The 22335-nt window shown below is 60.8% G+C and overlaps 1 protein-coding gene across 18 annotated transcripts; it reads left to right on the top strand.

The window, feature by feature from the left end:
* The first annotated feature begins 609 nt into the window (after positions 1-609).
* On the top strand, positions 610-21879 carry LOC130160147 (protein O-GlcNAcase-like). 18 transcript variants are annotated; one of them, XR_008825944.1, is made up of 18 exons: positions 3494-5903; positions 6505-6556; positions 10709-10802; positions 11297-11427; positions 12202-12404; positions 12764-12862; positions 13171-13455; positions 13758-13886; positions 14417-16095; positions 16167-16341; positions 16653-16709; positions 17667-17752; positions 17989-18093; positions 19829-19920; positions 20323-20515; positions 20600-20771; positions 21120-21373; positions 21487-21879. XR_008825944.1 is itself a non-coding variant. In XM_056362489.1 (17 exons), the coding sequence occupies exons 1-17, from the start codon at positions 2580-2582 to the stop codon at positions 21254-21256; spliced, it is 3699 nt and encodes a 1232-aa protein (XP_056218464.1). In that variant the 5' UTR covers positions 610-2579; the 3' UTR covers positions 21257-21879. The 18 variants fall into 18 exon arrangements, 15 of the variants coding, with proteins under 15 accessions (XP_056218464.1, XP_056218424.1, XP_056218456.1 ...); XM_056362489.1 differs by lacking the exon at positions 3494-5903 and adding an exon at positions 610-2589 and having other exon boundaries at positions 21120-21879; XM_056362449.1 differs by lacking the exon at positions 3494-5903 and adding an exon at positions 610-3466 and having other exon boundaries at positions 21120-21879.
* Positions 21880-22335: the final 456 nt, after the last annotated feature.

Here is a 22335-nt window from a genome sequence, read left to right as displayed (position 1 = left end):
CTGTGGGTGTGCGTGCGCGCCTGTGTGCGCACGTTGCGCGTGCGTCTGCACCTGTGGCTGTGTATGTGTGCGCGTGCCTCTGTGTGCACATACACGTGTGTCTGTGCATGCCCGTGGGTGCGGGCACACACCCACACATATGCACGTGCACGTGGGTGCGCGTTCGTGCACAGCTACCATGCACTGACCGCGTACACGTGGTGCCGCACACTGCCCCGCTGCGCTACCACCGCCCCGGGCACCCGGTGTGTGGCACCTCCCAGGGTCTGCCGAGGGACCCCCGGGTCTCTGGCGGTTCCCTGTGGCTGTGCCCCACGCCCCCACAGCTGTGCCCCCCCCCCACGCCTCCGCAACCCCTTCCCCAGCACGGGGCCTTTCCCCGCTTCACACTTGCAACAGTGGCTGCTGGGTGAGGAGCCAGCGCTGGGGGCACGGCCGGTGACTGGAGCCCGCGTGGTGCCCCATGGGTGGGCACCCACTGCCCTTGCGCCACCTCAGCCTCTCCAGAAGGAGCAGATGCAGAAGAGGAAGGTGATGCAGGGTGTACCCCAGCACGGGCTGGCCCCAGCCCCAGGAGGCAGGCCAGCTTGCCGTGGGGTCACGGCTGTCCAGGTCCCCTCCCTGAGGGAGCCCCGTGCATGCCGCCCACAGCCAGGCGTCCCCGGGGGCTGCCTGCACCAGGCCACAGCTGCTCACCTTGGCTGGGGCCACCAGGGCTTTGGCCCTGGGGGCTCGCTCAGCTCTTACTCTGGATGAAAGAAGCACTCGGGGTGTGGGAGCGGGGAGCCTTCAGGGTGCACTTCAGGGAGAAGTTAAGGAATTCAGGGAGCTGGAGCTTAAGTCCGACATAACGCATTCAGAAAATCTGGCAGGGCATTAACGAAGTGACAGAGCACAGCGGGAACCATCCCAGCACCAGGGGACAGGGGGCTCGTAGTTCAGGTAACAGCCTGACACTCCAGAAGGGAGGGCATGAAGGTAGAAACTAGGTGGAAAAAAAAGGAGGAACAGAAAAAAGTAACAAAAAAACCCAGGGAAGCCAAAGTATGAGACAAATTGTAACTAGCAAGAAAGAGGAAGGGTCGCAAGGAAACCTTGACAAAGCGGGGCGTCATTAGGAGGGTGCTGAGCCGCCTAGGTGGCCTGCTGTCCTGCTGGGGCTGGGAGGGATGGCAGAGTGCTGCAGGGCTCAGGGCTCAGCCGCTGCTTCCCCTCAGCCTGCGCAGGGAGGTGGCTGCAATGGCATGGTTAGCACCCCTGACATGAGTGACCACTAGGTGTGTGTCACATGACGTATGGGAAAACATGATCAGGTGGGTCGGACTGAAGATAGTGATACTGAGAACTGACAGAGGACAGATGAGGTTTCAGAGAACAGGAAAAAGGAGTGACGTGGTACCTGTCTTTGGTAGGAGGAAAAAAAAGGAAGTGAAGAATCAGGGGCACTTAGCTCAGCTTCAAAGCTGAGAAAGTAAAAGAAGCTTCAAGAGAAACATGGAACAAATAGCCAGGTGCTCCCAGAGACAACAGAGAGGGGGAGAACACAGTAACACCCGTGTGCGCACATCCCTGCCTGCCTTCTCTGACTGTCAAGGACAGAGTCATGTCATCTGCGTCTCTCCACCTCTAACCATGCTGTGTCCCCAGGCACCGCGGCCATGCCAGGGCACTGGGCTGCTCCCTGCGCTGCCCCTGCCATGGCTGGCAGCTACCGGCTGCCCCAACGGCCTTCCCCAGGGCCGGGCTTGTACTCGGCATTCTCCAGCAGTGCAGCTTGGCAGGGGCTGGTGCAGGCTGTGAGGCAAAGAGCAAGCCCAAGCGTGGCCTGTGTCCAGCGAGCCACCGCCGCTGCTCACTGCATGTGAATAAGCCAACCCTGCAGTGCCAAGCTGACTTTCACCCAGCATCATTGTCTGTCCTGCACTCAGCGCACGGTTTTTATCACTGTGTGTGTCTGTTAGGTGGGGGGTTTTTATGAGTCTGGTTTTATTGCTGTGTATGAGTCTGGTTATGAGAGCCCTGTTACGGGGCTGAGGCTTTAAGTGCTCCCAGCTCTCCTTGCTCTACGCCATGCAGCCGAGCTCTGCGCAGACCTCGCTAGCCCACAGCGCACTCTGATGGCCTCTTCCCTGCCAGGTTACCGCTGAGCGGTTGCTCTTGGGCTCCTTGCAACTTTGATGGCCCAAGCACTATATTAACCTGCAAAGGGAAGAAGGAGATGCTGCAGATCTTGGTTTTCTAGGCCTCCGATGCCCACTTCTCCTGGGCAAGCCCCCATCTGTGACACAGGTGAAAGGGCTGCAGGGGGTCACAGCTGCTGTGAGGGCGCTTGGGAGAGCCTCGCCACGGGAGGAGCTAAACAGGAAAAGTGGTCAGAAAAAGAGCAGAACAATTCAGTGCCGCCGAACACATGGTCCTACATGTAGGCAGGTACCGGTGACTGTGCAGCTGCAGGACAGGGAACTAATGACGTGGCGGCACTTCTGCAAACCAGAACCTGTGGGATGGGGAGGGTCACGAGTCACACATGTGTCAACAGCTCAGAGCAGTGTGACAAAAGGCAAAGAGCTGCCTGACACATGCACGGAGGTGAGCTGCGTGGAGGCACATGAAACAGTCCCAATCTCTTGGACCTGATGAGGCAGTGGGGCATCACACCAGGGCCTGCCACGTGGGTCTCGGCAGGGAACATGTGGGGGCCCGGCCGCCGGGACCAGCTCCGGGGCCTGGTGCTGTCGGGTCCCAGGAAGCTGCAACGCTGGGAGGAATGGCTGCCCCAGCCTAACGGGGACACCACCCGCAGCCGGGGATGCCGGGGACGCGGTGCGGAGGTCCCGGTGCCAGTGATGGCGGCGGCTGCAGCGCCAGCAGCGCCCGGGACGCCGGGCGGGCGGGGCGCCACCGGGCTGCGGGGCGGGGGCTCCGGCCCGGTGGGGCCGCCGAGGGGCTGCTGTGGGCGGCCCCGGGCCGTGGCCCGGCTGCAGCAGAAGGGCTCGGGCATCCCCTCTCGGGGCCGTCTCCGGGGAGGGCTGAAGCGGCCGGCCCACCACCGGGCGTGCACGCCCGGAGGCTGCCCGGGGGCCCCCCCGCCCCGCGCCCTGGCCCCGCCGCGGCCCCACCCGCCGGGGCCGCCCCCTGCGCTGCGGCAGGCGCATCTCTGCGGGGGAGGGCAGGCGGTGGAGCCGTCCCTCCGCGCACCTCTCCATCCCTCCGCGCGTCTCCGTCCCTCCGCACATCCCTCTGTTCCCCCTTGCATCCCTGCATCTCTCCGCGCAATCCTCCGCGCAACCCTCCATCCCTCCGCGCATCCCTCCGTCTCTCCTTGCATCCCTCCGTCCCTCCCCCGCGCATCCCTCCACGGCTCCGCGCACCCCCCGCGCACCCCTCCGCCCGTCCCAGCACCGGCAGGGACGCTCCTGCGCGGGTATGGCGGGGCGGCCGCGCTTCCTCTGCGGCGTGGTGGAAGGTAGGTCCCTCCGGGGCCGCGGCTGGGGCAGGAGCCGGTGCCCTGCCCGGGCATTGCAGGGGCTCGGCCGGTCCACCCATAGCAAGCAGGATCTGGGAAGGGCTGCCCGGGACCCCGGGTATTGGGGAGGCAGGGAGCCGGGCCCCTGCACAGCACCCTATCTCTACCCAGGGGTAGGGGGCCAGCACCCCCCACTGACCCTCCCCATCGTCCCCAGAGGACTGCTGCACCCTGCAACCACCCCAGCACCCCGCAGTAGGGCGTGGGTACCAGCTGCTCTGCCTCCAGCGCTCTGCAGCGCTTTTCTCACTTCGCTGGGCATGCGGGCAGCATCCCACCGTGTGCCCCTCCTGCTTGCCTGCCCACAGTGCCATGCTGCCTGGGATGTGCTCAGAGCTGGCCCTGGCTGGGAAGCGCCTGGTCTCTCACGGTAGCTCCGTGTGGCTCAGCCCTGTCCTTCCGCTCCTCTGCCCCAGCCCTGTTTCTGCAGCAGGGCACCTCTGGAGCTGGGCCAGGCCTGGCACCTACTATGCAAAAACGTTTCCACTATTCCTGGCAGCACAGTACCCTGCCGAAGCCCACTGCCTTGCCTGGGAGGAAGCAAAAGCACAATGCGAATAAACACTAAATAAGTGGAAAGCACAGGGATGGAGAAGTTAATAGTAAAAAGAAATGTGAGTCAGATGAGAATCATCGATACAGAAAGGCTGACCTGGGAAAGAGGACACAGATGCTGCCAGCAGAGCTGCTCCAGGAGGAGGAGGAGGTCCTTGCAGAGTGAGGAAGGAAAGGCACCCCTCACCCTGGTAACTCAGGCCCTGGCAGGGAACACAGGCGGGTGCCGCAGTGGGCAGGCTGCTGGGCAGGGTACATCTGTGGCAGGGCCACAGCAGCCTGGGAGCGGTGGGTCCTGCACAGAGCCCCCTGCTCCCTCCTGACATTGCTAGCAGCAGCCAGAAAGCATGGATGGACTGACACCTCTGGGTGACCTGCACCCAGGGCAGGAGAGGGGCTTTGGAACCGCTGGGGCCTATGGACTTTGCTTCCCAATGTGTTCATCAGGACTTCACTAATGGTTGTGAAGAAATAGCTGAGGGTCATCTTAGATGGTCTAGAGTCTGGCAAGTAATGGTGTTGACGGGCTACTGATGCAGTGATATGGGCCACAGGAGAGCTGAGGTGCAAACGGACAGCATCACTCACCAGTGCTCACCTGCCTTCAAAAAGGCAAAGCACCAACATCGCTCCTTTGGAGGTGCAGGCACAGGTACAAACAGATGTTGCTGGTGCAGTCTAAGCCACTTTACTGTGCAGAATACACTAGGATGGCATTTTCAACAGAGCTGCCGCTGGCAGGGCATGTGTAGGGGGGTAGTGTCACGCTTGCAAGGCACTGTCAGTTTGCAGCAAAGCGTGAGTGAGGCACTGGCAGGTGGGTGCTGTACAGGGGCTCCTGGGACCTCACTGTGAGCTGAACAGGAGTTCCTATGGATTGGGAAATGGAAAATTTGTTTATCATGAAATTATCTTCTTTGGGTGAAATGTCTGCTGGGGTCCTTGACTGGCTACAAATTTGGCCCCATGCACTGTGGGGGATGGCTAGTAAGGTGAATATATGTATTTTCTAAGTAGATGGAATAACCGTGTAGATGTTTGAGCAGGCAGAAGATCTATCTGCAAAGAGGCTAATGTTCAGCGTGTGCTGTGGCACAAACTACCCACAGCATTGTCCAAGGTCAGTGTGGAGAGCTGCAGGGTCGGCACTGCAACGGGAGCAGGGTGTCAAACCCCCCTCCCTGGCGGAGGAGCTCCAGTGCACTCAGGTGCTTTGGGGAGATGCAGGCGCTTTTCTGGGCAATGCTGGCCTCGTGCCAGATGCTGAGAGCTGGTCCATTCTCCCAGACTCAGAGAGTCATTGCCATCTGCCCTTCTGCACCACCCAGCTCAGTGAATGTATTTGCTTCCCTGAATATCTGCAGTGCACAGGGCAGACCGTCAGCTGCTGCGGTGCTGTGGCCTCAAGCTTCTGTCAGACACTGGTGCCCAGCAGCTACCTAAAGCCTGCAAGTGGCAGAAGCGGAAATGTTAAGAAACACTTGGGAATCTGCTGACTTCAGATCTGTATTTCCTGTATTTGGTTTTGTTGATGTGAACTTTCTGGGAGGGCAATGTCCTTGTGGCCAGCCTTGGTGCTCATTGATGAGTGTCTATTAGCAGACAACTGCTAAGGCTGCTAGCTGGCATGCTTCCCCTCTCTGGATGTTTCCTTTGCAACCTTGTGGGGATGGTGTTTTCCAGTAGGGGACGGACAGGGTGTCTGTGAAACGTCTCGTGGAGTCACGGTCCCAGCAGTTGTGGTTGGTTGTATGTTCCTGATCTGAACAGCTTGCCATGGGACAGGGATGCTGCCTCAAAGTCCTGCCCTGCTGCAATGCAGGTATGAGTTTGCAAGGTGCAGGGCAGAGCTGTGTCAGTGCAACTTTGGTGCAGTTTGAGTTGTGCAGTGGTTAAAGGCACAGAGAGCAGCTTTTATAGCCCATACAGGAGCGATGATGCTCTGCTTGACACAGCCTGACACTATGCAGACCCAGAGAGGTGCAGAGAGATGTAGAGCTGGTCTCTGGAAAGAAGAAAATCCCCAGGCAGAAAACTCTAGAATGGATGTACAATAGCTCTGTGCTTCAGTGCACTCCAAAATCATACTAGAGTGCCTTATAACCTGGCCAGCCCTCAGCCGTCTCCTCTAGGCTTTTACCATGCAAATTCCTCCTCCCAGGTTAAGTGCTACCTTGTGCAATTCTTCCCAGCTGCCTCTTTCTTGGAAGGATGGAGGCACAGATGTGATACCCACTTGCTTGCATACTGGTGCCCAGTAAGGTCACAGCGGGATAATAGATGTGTGAAGTACCCAGAGGTGAACAACTGGTGGATCTCTGGGTTTAAGAGCAGCCACTTAGGGATAGTACAGAGAGAGACTGTTTTAAGTTAGTGACTGACAACTGCATTTTGGATTATTTTTTTTCTTTCCTCTTTTACAGGTTTCTATGGGAGACCATGGTCTATGGAACAGAGGAAACTTCTCTTTCAATGGCGAGTACCCTGAATTTTCCCATGCTGGAGGGAGGCTCCTGGGGCTGGCCTGCCTTTGGGATACCAGGGCGATGACAGGGAAGGGGGCTTATGCTTCTCCCAGGCTGCTCCTGCGGTGCCCCCGCTCTGTCCCAGCACTCTTGCACCCCGGATTCAGTCTGGGGAGGGACTACCCCGCACCCCGGCTGCAGAATGGAGGGACAGATGCGGGATGTGCTGCCCTGTGCCGGCAGATGGTGCTGGAACTCTACCACAGCCCAGCTGCAGCCAGATGTGCTTGGCTGGGGGGCCAAGCCAGGGCTGGGCACCCCAAGGGAATGAGGTCTGGGGATGGGGCCCGCAGGGCGCTGGGTGGGCACCAGCCCCTGCATGCTGACACCGTAGAGCTGGCAGTGAGACAGGGTCGGACCCTGCTGCCCTCGCCACAAGCGGGGTGATGGCAGCCAGGAAGAGTTTGGAAAGAAGCGTGGGGGCTATGTGAGCATGAAAATGCTGCCTCTGGAGGAACCAGAAAAGGTGCTCTGCCCTGACTGCAGTGTGGCATGGGCAGGATGGGGTGTCGGGGAGCAGGCGGTGGGGCTGCAGCTGGAAATGGGAAGTCAGATCCATGTGGGAGAGAGCATGGCGGTGTTTGGTTGGCTGGAAGCCTACCTCAGGTGCTGACCCGGCAGGATGGGTGCCCATTGCCTCAGCCTTGAACCATGTATGCCTGAGCTTTGCCATGGCACCAGCCTCTCTGGGTATGGTGCCACAGGACAGCATGTTGTGTGCTCCCTGCTGCCAGCAGCAAGTGGCCAGCTGGCCCTGCCTGGGGCCACCTTGCCCACTGACCTGTGCTGCCAGCGAGGGCACCAAGTGTGTGCTCCCAGCTGGCCTGGCCTCACCGGAGCTGAGCTTATCATTGTGGAAACACAGCAAACTCACATCACGCCACCGCGGGCACAGGTGACCGCTTTATCCCAAGGCTGCCATCCCTGCGTGGTGTGGAGGCAGCCCTTGTGTCTCTGTGAGTCCCCATTTATTTCTGTGGGTCACCTTGTGTGCCTGTGACAGAAGGATGTGGGCAAGATCTGCTGTTGGCTGGTTGTGAGAATCACCCTGGGATGGGAGTGACCTGTGCAGGAGAGAAGCGTGCTTCTGGCAGCTGGCACCTGTGCCAGCAGTGGGATAAGCTGTGCTGGGAGGACCCAGCACCAACGCAATGGGGCCCTACGGGCATGGGCAGCACGATGGTCACAGCCACCAGCCTGGGCGGCACACTGACCAGTGCGGGTACTGCCCTGGTGGTGGCACAGGCAGCACGCTGGGAGTGGTGTGGAGGGTGTGCTGGTGACAGCATGGGCAGTGCACCGGTGATGGCTGGGCAGTGGGCCAGGGCTGTGCGCTGGTGGCGGTGCTGGTGGTGGCACTGGCAGCCGCGTACTGTGTGGGAAATGTGTCAGTCACACTGTGAGAGTGACAGTGTGGGCAGTCACAAGTGCAGGTAAGGACCACAGTGCAGGGATCAGAGATGCAGATGCGGAAAAATGTAACCCAGAAAATTTTGGGAAAACATGCAAGAAGGAAAACAAGATATGATGTTTCAAAGTATGTTAGGAATAAGAATATTAGGAACAATGGCCTCGTCTGGTACTGGACTGGGATGTACGTTCACATGTTTGCACATGTGAGTGCTATGTTCATCACTGGTTTTCCTCTCTGGAAAAAAACAGGATGAGGCACTTGTATCATGTGGTACAAGAAGTGCTTCCCAGCCTGTTTGTCGTGGGAAAATGGAAATTATCATCTACTAAGGAGGATAAATAAAAATAAATGAATATATCAGATGGCTTTCGTACAGGAGTGCCAGAAGAGCTGCCTAGGGAGGTGTCTGCCCCGTCCTGATAATTTCCAGTGAGTCTTGGACTGTTGGGGAGATTCTGGAAGGAATTTGTGGTTTTTGAGGCCAGAAAGGGACATATGACGGTTCAGCCTGACCTGAAGCAGGCTGGCCCTGATCCCTCTCAGACCTGCTTCCCTTCAGCTCCAACAGCACCGGTAGAGCTGAAGACCTTTCTTCCCTCATCATGCCCGAATGTGTGTCCCTGTGAGCCATGCCTGGACCTTGCTGTGTCCCTGACTGCCGCTTGAGGCTTTTCTCTCCTCTGGAGCACTGGCAGGCTGGTGCTTTGCCTTGGGGAGATGAGCAGACTGGGCTCCAAGACTGTTTATTGGAGGCTTTCCACCTGTGTCTGTGTGTGGCTCCTCGACAGACTCTAGTTTATCAGCATCCTTCCCACACCATGGCCACCACTCTGACAGCATCTGCAGCCAGCGCAGAGGTCACCAAATGTCTGCAGCCCTGCCTGACTCCGCAGTGATTCATCTGAGGCTCCCTCCTATACTGAGTTACCAGTGGCATTGCAGAGCACACTCATATTCAACTAATTGTTCATCACTAAGTTGTTGCTTCAGGCATCGTATTCTGTATTCTTTTACCTAGACACGACTTTATGCTTGGCTGTATTAAGAAGTATGCCGCTTGCTGAAGCCCGATTTAACAGCCATTTCAGATCACTCTGAGTGCTGTATTTACTCCTTTATTCTCCACTTCCTCGGCCTTTGCCACCTGCACACCACACAGGCACAGCATCCTGCCATGGGGTCACGCTTGCCCAGCTCTGCTTCAGCACTCCCTGTTTTTCAGCACTCAGGGGCTCTCCACCTGTAGGGCTTGCCAAAAAGCCTTGCAGTCCCAAGGAGTTCCTCCGGCAGGGCTTTTAGTGTCTGTGGGTCAATGTTAGCATCACCCTGTTAGGTAACGGCGTGCTCGGGTTTGGGGGTGCAAGAGTTGGGCAGGTGGTGCAGGGTACGTCTGGCTGTACTGTGAGGGAAGGGAGAGCAGGGCAGGCAAGGGACAGCCCAGGGCTTGCGAGGCTGCAGCCTCCATACCCAGAGCCAGGCTGGGGCCGCAGCGCTGTGTCCCGTGCTGGTGTCTCCTTGCAGAGGAGATGGAAAAATGCAAGAGTGCAGAAGAGCCCCAGTGAGACGTGGTAGCTGCAAAAACTGTTGTAGAGCAATGGCTTTGGAGGTGTTGACTTTTTGAGTGATCAAGGCATGATCCGGGAATGGTGCAGCGGCTGTATAGGGACCGTTGGTGGGGTCAGGCCAGCCTGAAGGCAGGACATGGGCTTTACAAGGGGACGATGCAAGGGGGTCTGCAGCGGTGAGGGCTCCCCGGGTGTGCCAGAGAGGTATCCCAGTCTGCGTACCCCAGGCTAGGGCGTGCCTGGCAGGCGAATCCTACTCCTGGACACTCAGCTTGAAGGAGCGGTGAGGTGCCAGCTCTCCAGGGTGTCTCCATTGGTCCTGCTCCACAGAGACCCCTCTCGTGCAGAGGGCCATCTATCTCATACACACCTGCTTCATCTGGAGTCACTCATCACAACAGGCAAACTTACAGCTTGTGTGTTTGGGCTACAAGCAAGTTTGGTTCTTGATTACACAATTAGAAGCACTGCTGAAGAGAAAGGGAAAAGAAACCCACCCCAGCCATGCTTCCACCGGTCTCACTGCAAGCCCTGAAAGCATCGTTGCAAAGCTGCTCCTCCATCTCCTTGGCTGTTTTGTTCTCAGTTTCCCCCAGGGATCCTCCTTCCTCCCCTGGAGCCTGCTGGCCACTCGACCCTCCTTTCCTTGCTCAGGACATTGAGCTTTTCATCACCACAGGACTTTGTCAGGTGGTTAAAGCAGGCTGTTTGGGCTAAGCTGGTCCCTCCCACCTGCTTTTTCTGCAGCAAGGGTACTAACCCATCTCCCAGGAGGCAACGTCCTGCTGGTCTCTGAGTCTATCTCATCCAGATGCACTGTCTTTCTGGAGGTCCCTACACACCACAAATGGTTGGGCTCAGCACTGGGAGCACTGGGTGAGATTTATGTCTCTGTGTGGCCGTTGAAAGTAGGCAGGGCAGGGCTGCCCGTGCAGGGGAAGAGCTGCAGCTCTGCAGTCTGGGGGGTCTGTGCAAGTGAAGGCTGGAAGCCTGCAGGACATGGTGCAGCTCCAGGGACGGAGAGGGTGCCATGTACCAGGAAGCTCTCGGTGTTGCGGGCTGGCACACGCCCAGGTACCTCTTTGCAAAGAGCCTTGGGTGACCCCTTGTCCTTGCTGCGCAGGCTGAAACGCTGGGGGCTGAACTGCTACATGTACGCGCCCAAGGATGAGCTGAAGCACCGGCTGCTCTGGCGAGAGCCCTACACAGAGCATGAGGCAGGTAGTGGCTCTGCTGGGCCCCAGCATGGGTGGGATGCAGGCGTCCCGGGTCCTCGAGGGTGAAGCATGGTCTGCATCTCAGCCAGGATCAGGCTGGCTGTTACCACTCTTCCTGCCGGGAACCTGACCATTGCAGGGACTCCGCTGGCCCTGCCAAGTGCAAGAAGACCCCCAGACCCTGCCCATCACACAGAGTTGCCTAGAACCCCACCCAGCATAGGGAGCTCCCCAAGTGGGCCTCTGGCAATATACTCATATACACCAGGGCCTGCAGGCCCTTGTGGAAAGTCCTCTGTGTCCCGAGGAATGGGAAATGGTCTCCCCTGGGCTTCTCCCCTTCAGATGCTCTCTCCTGCCTCCTGACACCCTCAGCTCCTTCCTTTTGGGCCACTGCGGTTCCCTCTCCCTCCATCCCTTGCGTCCTCCATCCCTCGGCTCCCTCCATCTCTTGCCTCCCAGCACTCACAGCATCCCCTCTGCCTTGTCCCCAGCCTGCATGCAGTCTCTCATCGAAGCTGCCCAAGAGCAGGGTGTGGAGTTTGTTTTTGCCATTTCTGCGGGCCAGGACATGGTGTTTTCAAGTGCCGGGGATCGGCTCCTGCTGCAGCAAAAACTCAGGCAGGTACCGTGGGCCGTTCCTTCATCCCACTGCTCCCAGGCGAGGGGTGTGTGTGCTGGTGTGTGAGCCCTGTGCCCACCCCAAAGGCTGGTGTGGGGCTGTAAGCCCCTCCCGCCGCCGCACATCATGGAGCAGCTCTGGGGGGTGCCCGGTGGCAGATGTGCTGTCTCTGTCGTTGTGACAGGGAGCCAAGGGCTCTGTGGGTGCCTGACTGCCAGCGGGAGAGGGACTGTCTAAGCCCCAGAGCTTGCCGGGCAGCACCACTGGCTGGTGCAGGCTGGCGCTGAGCCCCCCGTTGGGCAGCTGCCCCACACTGCACCATGCCGGCCACCTCTTGAGCCGCCCCTGGGACCCCCGGTGCTGGGACCCCCTGCCCGGGCCTGCGGTGAGGCTGCCCCCGACATGGCTGCCCCGCTCCCAGCGCGGGCTCCCGGTGTGGCAGGGTGGTGCGGGGGGCGGCCAGTGGGGCTGCCTGGCAGCAGCGCGGTGGGAGCGGGCCCTGGCCCACCGCAGGGCGGGCTCCGGTTTGGAAGGGCTCCCAGCTGCCAGCGAACACGGCTGTGCCTGGGGCTTGGGGTGAGGTGGGCCGTGGCCGTGGGGCTGGCACATGCCTGCAGAGTGGCTGAGCCTGGTGTGCGGCATCGACTGGACTGGTGTGGGGGACACGGCAAGGGCCGCTCTGCCTGCCCGTGTGCCCCGGAGCTCTGCTGTCCTTGCAGGGCGCGGGTGGCAGGGGCTCGTCTGGGGCTCGCTGCCTCCTTTCTCTCTGCTGCCCAGGAGTCCTAGCAGCCAGTGTCCGTGCCTGCAGGTGGCCGCCCTGGGGTGCCACTCCTTTGCGCTGCTCTTTGATGACATCGACCCCTGCATGTGCCAAGCTGACAGAGACGTCTTCCCTTCCCTGGCACAGGCTCAGGCCTCTGTGGCCAATGAGGTGTACCAGGAGCTGGGCCAGCCCTCCATCTTCCTCTTCTGTCCTACAGGTACTGCCTGCAGCTGTGCGGCCCCAGCCACCCTGCCCCGGGGAGCATGGTGCTTGGTCAGCCGTGGCACCCCACAGCAGACCAGGGTGCCCTTTGGCTGGCTGCACCCAGCACCTGTGTCTGCTGGAAGCTGGCTGCCCTGACAGCCTTTGCAGCTCCCCCCAGCCCCCCAATGCCCCTGCGGGAGCCCCGGAGAACTCAGGACTAGGATGGGACCAGGCTGCAGACTGGTGTCAGCAGCTGTGCTTGCTGTATTCCCTGCACCGCCTATCTCCGCAGCCCCTATCCAATGATCCCAGGCAGCCTCTCCTCGCCTTGTCTTTCTGCCCCTCAGGGGATGCTCTGTGCTCTCTTCCCAGAGTACTGCAGCTCTCTGTGCTCTCCCAGCCCCAGCCAGTCCTGCTACTTGCTGACCATCGGCCAGGAGCTGCTCCCAGGGATTGGCGTCATCTGGACAGGTGAGCGTGTGGCCCTTTGAGGCTTCTCAGCCGGAGCCAGTGTCTGCCAGCGCTGCAGCTGCGGGCTCGGTCCCAGGAGTGGTGCCAGCAAGTGGCCCCATCCCGGCACCCCTCAGCACCCGGTGCAAAGCCCCGGCTGGGCCAGCCAGGGCTTGGCTGTGGGTCTGCTCTCCTGGCTGGGGCGGGTGGGATGGGGTCACTTGCCCCTTCGTCTCTGTGCTTGGCACCCAGATGTGCATGTGTCCCTGCTGTGCATGTGCATGATGGGCTGTGCTGCCTGTCCACACATCCATGCCGTGATGCTCCAGGCCCAAAGGTGGTGTCACAGGAACTCTCGGCCTCGCTGCTGAAGGAGGTGGAGGGTGTTCTGCATCGCCGACCTGTCATCTGGGACAACTTGTACGCCAACGACTATGACTGCAGGCGTGTCTTCCTGGGCCCATACACGGGACGTGCCCCCGGCCTCATGCCCAGGCTCCACGGACTGCTCCTTAACCCCAACTGCGAGCTCCAGGCCAACTTCATCCCCATGCACACACTGGGCAGCTGGTTTCGGAGTGAGCTGGGGAGCTGTGCCCGCTCTGATCACACAGGTACCCGGACCTAGTACCCCAGCAGCTCCATGCGTGGGGCCTCAGTGCCGGCCACGAGCCCATGCACCCAGGGCAGGGCTGCCCCTTGCTGCCGGGCTGCCATGGCCCTGCTGCTTTCCTGCATGGCAGCCTGGGAGAGGTGTCTCACCTGGCTGGGCACTACCCAACGTCCCAGGGGTGGGATCCATCCCGGGGACATCTCCTTGGTGGGGGCAGGGAGCTGCCCACCCTCAGTATGGCATGGGATAGCTCCATCAAGCAAAAAGTGGGGCTGTCCAGGCTGATGAGCTCCAGTTCCTCAGGGACGGAGGCTGCGGCAGCCCTGGGGGACAGCCAAGGCCCGCAGGAAGGGAGCTACAGCCCCCAGGAGGCCTTGGAGCTGGCACTGCATGACTGGGTGGTGGAGATAAACCGGCAGGCGTTGGAGCCAGGTAGGTGATGAACTCACCCCATGAGCATCCCTTACCCCCTCTGGAGCACTGGACCAGCTCTGCTGGGAGTTCAGTGGCATGAGGGAGCCGCATGCCCTGCCCGTTTAGGTGGAGTGCTCTGGCTGGTGTGGCAGCAGAGTCTGCGTGTGCCATGGTGGGCAGGCGTGGGTGTCCATTGTGCTGTGCTACCCCGTGGGTGCTCCTACCCCAGCCACATCCCCAGTGGGGTCTCGTCAATGGGCAGTGTGGGAGCCTGGGCCATGATACGGCTCTGAAGAGGGGGTTCAGCCAGGTGCAAGCTTGGTGTTTGGCAGTGTTTGCCTCTGCAAAGGCTCTGGCCTCACCAGCCACAGAAGCATGAACTCCAGAGTGCAGAGCGATCCAAAGGCCATGGTCCTGGCAGCTCTCTGCTCCCTGCCTGCTCAGAGATGGAGCCTCCTGGCACAGCCACTCCCTGGGCTATCCTGCCCCACAGGCAGCAGTTTCCATGCAGGTGCCAGAGGGGCTGCACCTTTGCTCCTTTCTGCCAGGAGGAAGGAGCCCAGGACACCCCAGCATCAGACTCAAGGGAGGAGTAAGGCTGCAGTCTGGCACAGCGGGAGGACTGGGAGCCACACCTGACCCCCAGCCCCATGACACTGTTCCCAGTGGGGAACAGCCCTGCAGCATGGCACCAGGGCAGAGAAGGAGGAAGGTGACCTCAGAGCCTGAGAATGGCACTGGGAGCAGGACCTTCGCTAGCAGTTGGCAAAGCCCCACAGGGGATGGGGACCAGCTCGCCACAGGGAGCAGAGCGAGCTGTGAGCCCTCCTCTGCTCTGCCCAGCATGGCCGGCAGTGTCCAGTGCACAGGAACCCCGGTGGCTACCAAGACCCTCCACAGCCCAGGCCCCACCATGTGCTGCAGCAATGGGGCTAACACCAGCCAGAACCTTCTCATACCCACCAGTGATGCCAGGACAGGGGGTGGCAGCCCCCCTGAGCCCCACAGCAGTATCCAGCCTACGGCCAGCAGGGCTGACACGCCCCAGACATGGCCAGGGCCTGGGGCTTGCACCAGCCCTGGCTCTCAAGCACTCCTCATTGATGGGGCTCGCGCCAGCCCTGGCCCCATGGCCCCATTGACCCCAGAGGAGGCTGGATCCATCCCCATGGCACCGCTCACCCCCAAGGAGGCCAGCTCCAGCCCTACAGCACCACTGACCCCAGAGGGGGCTGGGTCTGGCCCCATGGTACTGTTGACCCCAGAGGAGGCTGAATCTGGCCCCATGGTACCGCTGACCCCCAAGGAGGCCAGGTCCAGCCCCACAGCACCGCCAGCTGCAGAGGAAGCCAGGTCCATCCCCATGGCACTGCTGACCCCCAAGGAGGCCAGGTCCAGCCCTACAGCACCACTGGCCCCAGAGGGGGCTGGGGCTGGCCCCATGGTACTGCTGACCCCAGAGGAGGCTGGATCTGGCCCCATGGTACCGCTGACCCCCAAGGAGGCCAGGTCCAGCACCACAGCACCACTGACCCCAGAGGAGGCTGGGTCTGGGCCCATGGTACCGCTGACCCCCAAGGAGGCCAGGTCCAGCACCACAGCACCAGTGACCCCAGAGGAGGCTGGGTCTGGGCCCATGGTACCGCTGACCCCCAAGGAGGCCAGGTCCAGCACCACAGCACCAGTGACCCCAGAGGAGGCTGGGTCTGGGCCCATGGTACCACTGACCCCCAAGGAGGCTGGATCTGGCCCCATGGTACCACTGACCCCCAAGGAGGCCAGGTCCAGCCCCATGGCACCGCTGACCCCCAAGGAGGCCAGGTCCAGCCCCACAGCACCACTGACCCCAGAGGAGGCTGGGTCTGGCCCCATGGTACTGCTGACCCCAGGGGAGACCAGGTCCATCCCTATGACACCACTGACCCTCAAGGAGGTCAGATCCAGCCCCGTGGCACCACTCACCCCAGAGGAGGCCAGGTCCATCCCTACGACACCGCTGACCCCCAAGGAGACCAGGTCCATCCCCATGGCACCGTTGACCCCAGAGGAGGCCAGGTCCAGCCCCACAGCACCGCTGACTCTGGAGGAGGTGCGGATGCTGGTGGAGCTCTTCTACCTGCCCTACCATCATGGGCTACTGGCGCAGCAACTCCTGGAGCACTTTCGGTGGCTCCGGGCAAACAGCTTCAGTGTGGGGGTCCCGTCCACGGCACCCGATGCCTGCGGGGTAAGGCTGGTCCAGGTGCTGCTGTGGGACGGTGCCTGTCATGGTTGCGCTGACACCCGGTCTGTCCACAGGGCACGCAGTGGCGTAACCGAGCCCAGTCCTTCCAGCAGCTCTGCGCTCAGACATGCCACCTGCACAGCCGCTTTGTCAGTAGCGCTGGACAGGCGCTGCTTTATGACCTCCACCCCTACCTCTGGGACATCCGCAACATGCTGCTGGCTACCAGTGCCTTCGTTCTGTGGCTGGGTATGTGGTTGATGCCAGCCCTGAGCCAGCCCCCTGGACTCTTAGTGTGTATTTGGACCCTGGCCAAATCCAGCCATGTTGAAGCACAGGGGCCCCTAGGCGCTGTGGCACACCCAGGGCACCTGAAGCTTGTTCTGTGGTGATCCACTGTTTCTACCCCCTAAAGATGTGAAGGTGCCTGGAACCCCCTCCCACGGTCTGGGTCCCCGTGTTGAGCTGGTGCCAGGGTGCCTCCCGGGAGTGCACCTCCCCTTGACACCCTCCTCACTGCTGACCCATGTCCCATGCTGACCACCTTGCCTCCTTTGCAGATGGCCATCTCCTCTGCGAGTCTGACCCCAAGGGCACCTGGGGAAGCTGCTTTGGCTGTAAGTACTGGTGCTGCCCTGGTGCACCCACCTCGGCAGGGGGTCCTGGCTGCTGCCCTCCATGACCTCCAGCCCTGCAGCAGAACCTAGCACTCACTATTGGGCTGCCCTTTCCTATGTTGTACCTGCCGAGCGGAGCGGGAATGGCCATGGGAAGGCTGGCACCCCTGAGTGCCTTGATATACCGAGGCAGGATCGGGCACTGCTGCTGGGAACAGGGCAGTCATCAGAGCAGCTCTTCACCATCGCTCACAGTCTAGAAGGAGTGTCTGTTCTTATGACATGGTTCCTCAGCTCTTTTAATCCAAGGACCCCTTAGCTTTTCTGGTAAGAGGGATCCGTAGGCAACCGGGAGAGGTAATGTCCTGAGTGACAGAGGTGAGGTTGTATTTTGCGTGCCCGTGCACTGCTTTGGAAGCCCCTGTTCCTCTGGTTTAGGGTTCCCTGGTTGCTCTGGGGGCCTTGTGACCTCTTACAAACAAAGTATTACCAGATGACAGCCTGAGGGAGTCTCCAGGCTCAGTGTGGGACAGGGCTGTGTGCCTTGAACCACTTCTGCAGGGAAGCAGCCACATGCAGAGCAAGTTCCCACGGGCATGGCAGAGCTGGCTGGCTGGGCAGCAAAGCAGCATGCCGCTCTCTGTGCCAGGCTGCAGCTGCCCAGCTGTAGCCAGGAGCTGTGCCTTTAACTTACACCCTTCGTGGAGGCAAGACCATTCCTTTCCCCATTCCCCCGCTCCAAGCCCTGTTGCAGAGGGCATGCTGCTACCCCAATGCATGGAGCTGGCTGCCTGAGCCCAGGCGAGGTCCCGTGCCCCAGCTGCCCAGCTGCGGGGGCAAATCCTTGGATCCATGACCAGTGTGGGTCATGAAGTTGCTGTGTGATGGAGGCTGATCTCCCCTTGGCTCAGCAGGTTTTTGTTCACTTTGCATGTGTCTGTCTCCTGCTGCCTCCAGGGTGCCAGAGCATCGCTGCCCCGATCCTGCTGGGGGGGGACGCTGAGCCCTGGGTGCGTCGTGGGGGCCTCTTTGGAGAGCTGCAGGTGAGTGTACCCATATCTGGGGGGGCTGAAGGAGCTGCTGGGAAGCCAGGATCCCAGCTGCTCTTGGCCCTGCCATTGGATTGCTGCAAGCTTGGGAAGGCAGAGCTGCCCCGAGCCTCTGTGCTTTGGCTGTGGCTCCTAGGGTTTGGGGTGCCTCAGAGGGACTCTCCTGCTGCCTCCAGGGCAAGGTCTGGAGCCAGGACAACCTTCTCCCTGGTGGACTGTCTCTCTTCCAGGCACTGCTACCGGTGGGAAACAGCTGTGACCTCTTCTACCACCCGCCTCCACTCTTCCCAGCCAGCCAGCCGTACCTCCTGCGCCCACTGCTACCCTTGGACAAGGTGGGAGTCACGGCCCAAAGGGGTATCACACACCACTCAGGCCAGAGCTCACCTTTGCACGGCCCACGCCATACATGCCATAACAAGATACGTGCTGGTCTGCTGCTGCCCCCAAGGCTGAGCTTGCAGTGCAGGGCAGTGCAGGTGGGAAGGGACCTCCTGGGTCCAGCCAGCTCAGAGCAGGCTGGCCTGGGGCAGGTCACCCAGAGCTGTGTCCAGCAGGGTGCCAGCCCCCTGGGCTGGAGAGCGGGTACTGTGGCCAGCAGCCCCAGCAGGGACCATCACCCACCTCCCTGCAATGAATGCCCGGGCAGAGCAGGAGAGGGCAACCTGGCTCAGAAGTGAGCAGCAGACACAGCCACAGGTAAACTGGCACAGGCTGGGGGTCACCAGGTTGTGAGGGCGATCTCTAGAGCACCCCCTGTGCTGATTTCCAGTGCTGGCTATGAGCAGGTGCCAGGAAAGATCCAGAACAGGACAAATCTGGATGGTGACCTTTTGCAGTCTTCACCAGTCTGCAGCTCGGGGCACCGCCTGAGCCTGTGGAGGTTCATCTCCAGATCAGCTCCTTCTTCACTCATCCAGTTTACAGGACAATTCCCCACTGGAGAGGCAGCAGCCTGTCAGCCGTGACCTGCTTGCTGCCAGGCCTTCAGCTCTGTTTGACATCCCAGCAGTTTGACAGGATGGGAAGGGAAAGGGAAAATTTTGGGGTGGGTGGATGCACAGGTTGAACTGCTGCCAAATCCAGCAGGGTCCTGGGTTCCACATGTACCACAGCCTGCTGAGCATGCCCTGCTCCCGCAGCCTGCTGCCTCCCCCAGCTAAAGGACATGCTAATGCTGCAGGTCCAGCCATGGCGGACACAACTGCACATGGCTGCTAAGCGCAGTACCGGGCAGCGCACAGCTGCAGCGCTTGTAAATGACAGAGGAGGAGTTGCAGGCATGTGAGAGCAGGTTATGATATCAGACTGCAGCTGCCAGCAATTCTCATTGCAAGAGCTTCTTTTCGATTGCCTGTTGTCAGATTTCATCTGATCAGGCTAAACTTTAACAAGTTGAATATCTGTGTCCTGTGAAACTTTGAGAGAAAAATCCAGCTAAGCGCTTCAGGCCATTCTGGGAACAGCACTCAGGAGCGTGCTGCCTTCCCTTGCCAGTCGGTGACTGGGGCAGCCTTGCCTTTGAGATGCAGTACGGTTACCAGGATGTTCTTTTCGCTGATCCTGTGAGCAGCAGCAAACTCAATCTGACCAAGATGGGAAATTCTGAGCTGTCCCACTTTGCACATACTCTGTGCAGACTTGACTTTCAGTGTTGGTTTTGCTGCCGCTCCAGTTGCTCTGAGCATGCTCCATCCCGGGGCGAGCAGCATTTCTCCGGCAGCCACGGTGCTGGAATGCCTGCCTGGAATGCCAGTTTCTCATTTTGTAGTTAGTGTTTCTGCGCTGTGATAATGAGCCGCAGAGGCCAGCAGAAGGTGGTGCATGGTGCATCACTTGCTGCAGATGTCAGTGCCCTTGGATGGCTGAGGGACATACCTTCATACCTTCTCCTGGATAGGGTGTGCCAGAGGCTGCAGCCCTGGTCATGGTCCCTTTCTGTGGCCAGTTTGGGCAGCCGCCGGTACACCGTGCTCTGGCCGGGACTACGGCAGGGATGGCAGGCGGCTGTGGGGCAGCAGGGGGGCAGGGCAGGCAGCACCAGGGCTGAAGTGGATTTGGCTCTTCCAGGGTGAGCTTTACCGAATGTGCCGGGAGAGTCTGGACTGTGACCCCAAAGTTGCGGAGATCCTCGCAGCCCACCCTGATCTCCTCGGTGACAGGTGAGATGTGGCCCCCTGGGGCTCCCTCTCACCAGGCATGTGCTGAGCCTGCCCGTGTGCCTGGTGATGCAGGGCCATAGTGTGAGGCAGTGGCCTCTCTCGCATCCCTGTGGGGACCAGCTCTTGCATGGCTGGCCTCGCCCTGCAGGGAGGGCAGTCCCTGCTGTAATGGCCAGCTGGGTCCTGACAGCTGCCGTGGGGATGGACCCGCTGTCCAGCCTGGCTGCACGGGGGCTGCGGTGGCTCCCCTTGGCAGAGGGCTTCTGCTGAGGGGGTTCTCAAAGGGATGGTTGGGTGGGCACAGGGCTGCTGTCCCGATGGGGCAGGACGGAGGAGGCTGGCTGGTCTGAGCTCCCCCTGGGGCAGGCTGGGCTCCAGCAGTGCTCCTGCTCTGGCTGGCAGGCTGCTGGGCAGCTTCCTGAGCCTGAGCCCCGAGTACACATTTGTGCTGGAGGATGAGGCTGGTCCATGCGGCTATGCAGCCGGCACGCTCTGCGCTGAAGGCTTCCTGCAACAGCGAGACAGCAGCTGGCTGCCAGCCATACGGCACAAGTACCCCCGAGACCTGGGCATGGGTGCCTCAGCTCTGGGACAGGTGAGGGGACAGCTGGGGCAGAGGGGAGTGGGTATGAGGCCAGGGGGTAGAGAGGGTTCCCTCACTTGTGCTTCTCTCCTGCAGGATACCCTGGAGGAAGCATTGCTCTTCTTCAATGCAGAGCCACCAGCTGTGCCCCTGCCTGTGCTGCAGCGCTTCCCCTCCCTGGTGCAGCTAGGCATGGCCCCCCGCGTGCTGGACGTGGGGGTCAGCTGCAGCCTGGCTATCTGCCTGCTGAGCGCACTCAGGGCCAACGGTGAGCATGACCTCCCTGTGCTGGGGGGGACTGAGGTCCCCTTGATCCCGCACAACCCCGTCCCAACTACTCCCTGTCTGCACCCCACCCCTCAGCACAGGGCTGGGGCAGCCCTCGCCAGGGCTCCCCATCGGCTCTCTGATGCAGTCTGGCCCCAGCTCCCAGGCGCTGTGCCCTCCCCTTGCACCAGGGGACAATGACCTGTGTCTTGGGGCATCACGCAGGCACCCAGTGCCAAAGGGCAGTGGAGAGGCTGACCCCCTTGTGGAGGGGGTCCCAGCCACTTGGCCCCCAGACCCAGTGCTGGGTTCCTGGTGCTGGGGGCCTGACCTCTTAACTCCCTTCCAGGGTCACGGGGAGTGTTTTGCCAGGTCAGTGACACTGACCGGCAGCAGCTGAGCTTCTACAGCAGGCTGGGCTTCGTCGCCCTGCCAGTGGCCTGGGGCAGTTCTCCTGGCACTCGGCTCCTGGGACGTCTCCTCTGAGCACGCTGCATTGGGTGCAAGCACAGGGAGACCAGTGCTACGGGACAGGCTGACCCCCCATCCCACGCAGCATCAGCCTGAGGGAGCCGGAGCAGAGGGGCACCTTGAGCAGGGCAGGTACATGTGATGGGGGAAATGGCCTGGGGGTGAGCAGGATGTCCCTGGGATGTGTGCAGGGGACTGGGCTGCGAGGGTGCTTGGGCAACAGAGAAGCATTTCTGCCATCTCAGGAGATTTGGGCATCAGGACCACCACCCCCCTCCACCTCAGACTGTTCCTGCTTGCTGAGTACCCTCTGCCTTTGCTGGGGAGACAGCAACATTCCCCGGCATCTGCAGACCACCAGGCCTGGTGGGAGCCACATGGGCAGTATTTAGGGTGGTGGTCTCAGCCTATTAGTGCTAGGGGAGTGTCCCTGTCCTGCAGGCTGGGCTGTCCAGCTCACTCCATCCCCTTGTGGCCCTAGGCTGGGCAGCTGGTGCCAGGGCTGGCTCTTGGCACCAAGGAGCTGCTTGTCTCTACGGTCCAATCTGGTGTGGGATGCAGCGAGGCAGCCTCCATCACTGCTGCCCACGGCAGGGGGAAGTGCTGTCCTTGGCAATAAAGCATTTGCTGGGCTCTCACCATGGTTCGTCTCTTGGGGGAAAGCTCTGGGGTACCGACATGTCCATCTCACACCCTCATGCCCACCTTTCAGCCAGCCTGGTCTGTCTGCTGCACCCTGGCTGTCATTATAGCTGGCCCTGCGCAGCCTCAAACAAAGCACCCCCCCCATCTGCCTCTCCAGCTGCTCACCAGCCCTCGGCCTCCCATACCCGCACTGCAGGAAGGGGCTGCAGGCGCTGGCAGTGTGTACTCGCAGTGGGACCCCCCACTGTGGGCAGACCCCCCCCAGCCTTGCGGGATGGGGCTGTCCTGCAGGATGGGGCTGTCCTGCGGGATGGGGCTCTCCTGCAGGATGGGGCTCTCATGCGGGATGGGCCCCCCCGGGCCTGGGATCCCCCTGTGGCCAGGGCTGCCTGTGACATGTGCGGACAGGCAGGAGGGACAGGCAGGATGGTCGAGGCCAGGGTGGGGGT

The sequence above is a fragment of the Falco biarmicus genome, chromosome 1, assembly GCF_023638135.1.
Source record: "Falco biarmicus isolate bFalBia1 chromosome 1, bFalBia1.pri, whole genome shotgun sequence".
Taxonomy (NCBI): Eukaryota; Metazoa; Chordata; class Aves; order Falconiformes; family Falconidae; genus Falco; species Falco biarmicus.
The sequence above is the reverse complement of the archived record's forward strand: the minus strand, read 5'-3'. Positions and strand labels throughout refer to the sequence as shown.

What these genes read in the sequence shown, in the direction of transcription:
- LOC130160147 (XM_056362431.1), top strand. Translation starts at nt 5,858, where the DNA reads ATGGGACAGGGATGCTGCCTCAAAGTCCTGCCCTGCTGCAATGCAG. An exon ending in CCGGCAGGCGTTGGAGCCAG is followed by an intron (nt 13,887 to 14,416) that starts GTAGGTGATGAA and finishes CCTTTCTGCCAG; the next exon opens with GAGGAAGGAGCCCAGGACAC. An exon ending in CACTGCTACCCTTGGACAAG is followed by an intron (nt 18,094 to 19,828) that starts GTGGGAGTCACG and finishes TGGCTCTTCCAG; the next exon opens with GGTGAGCTTTACCGAATGTG.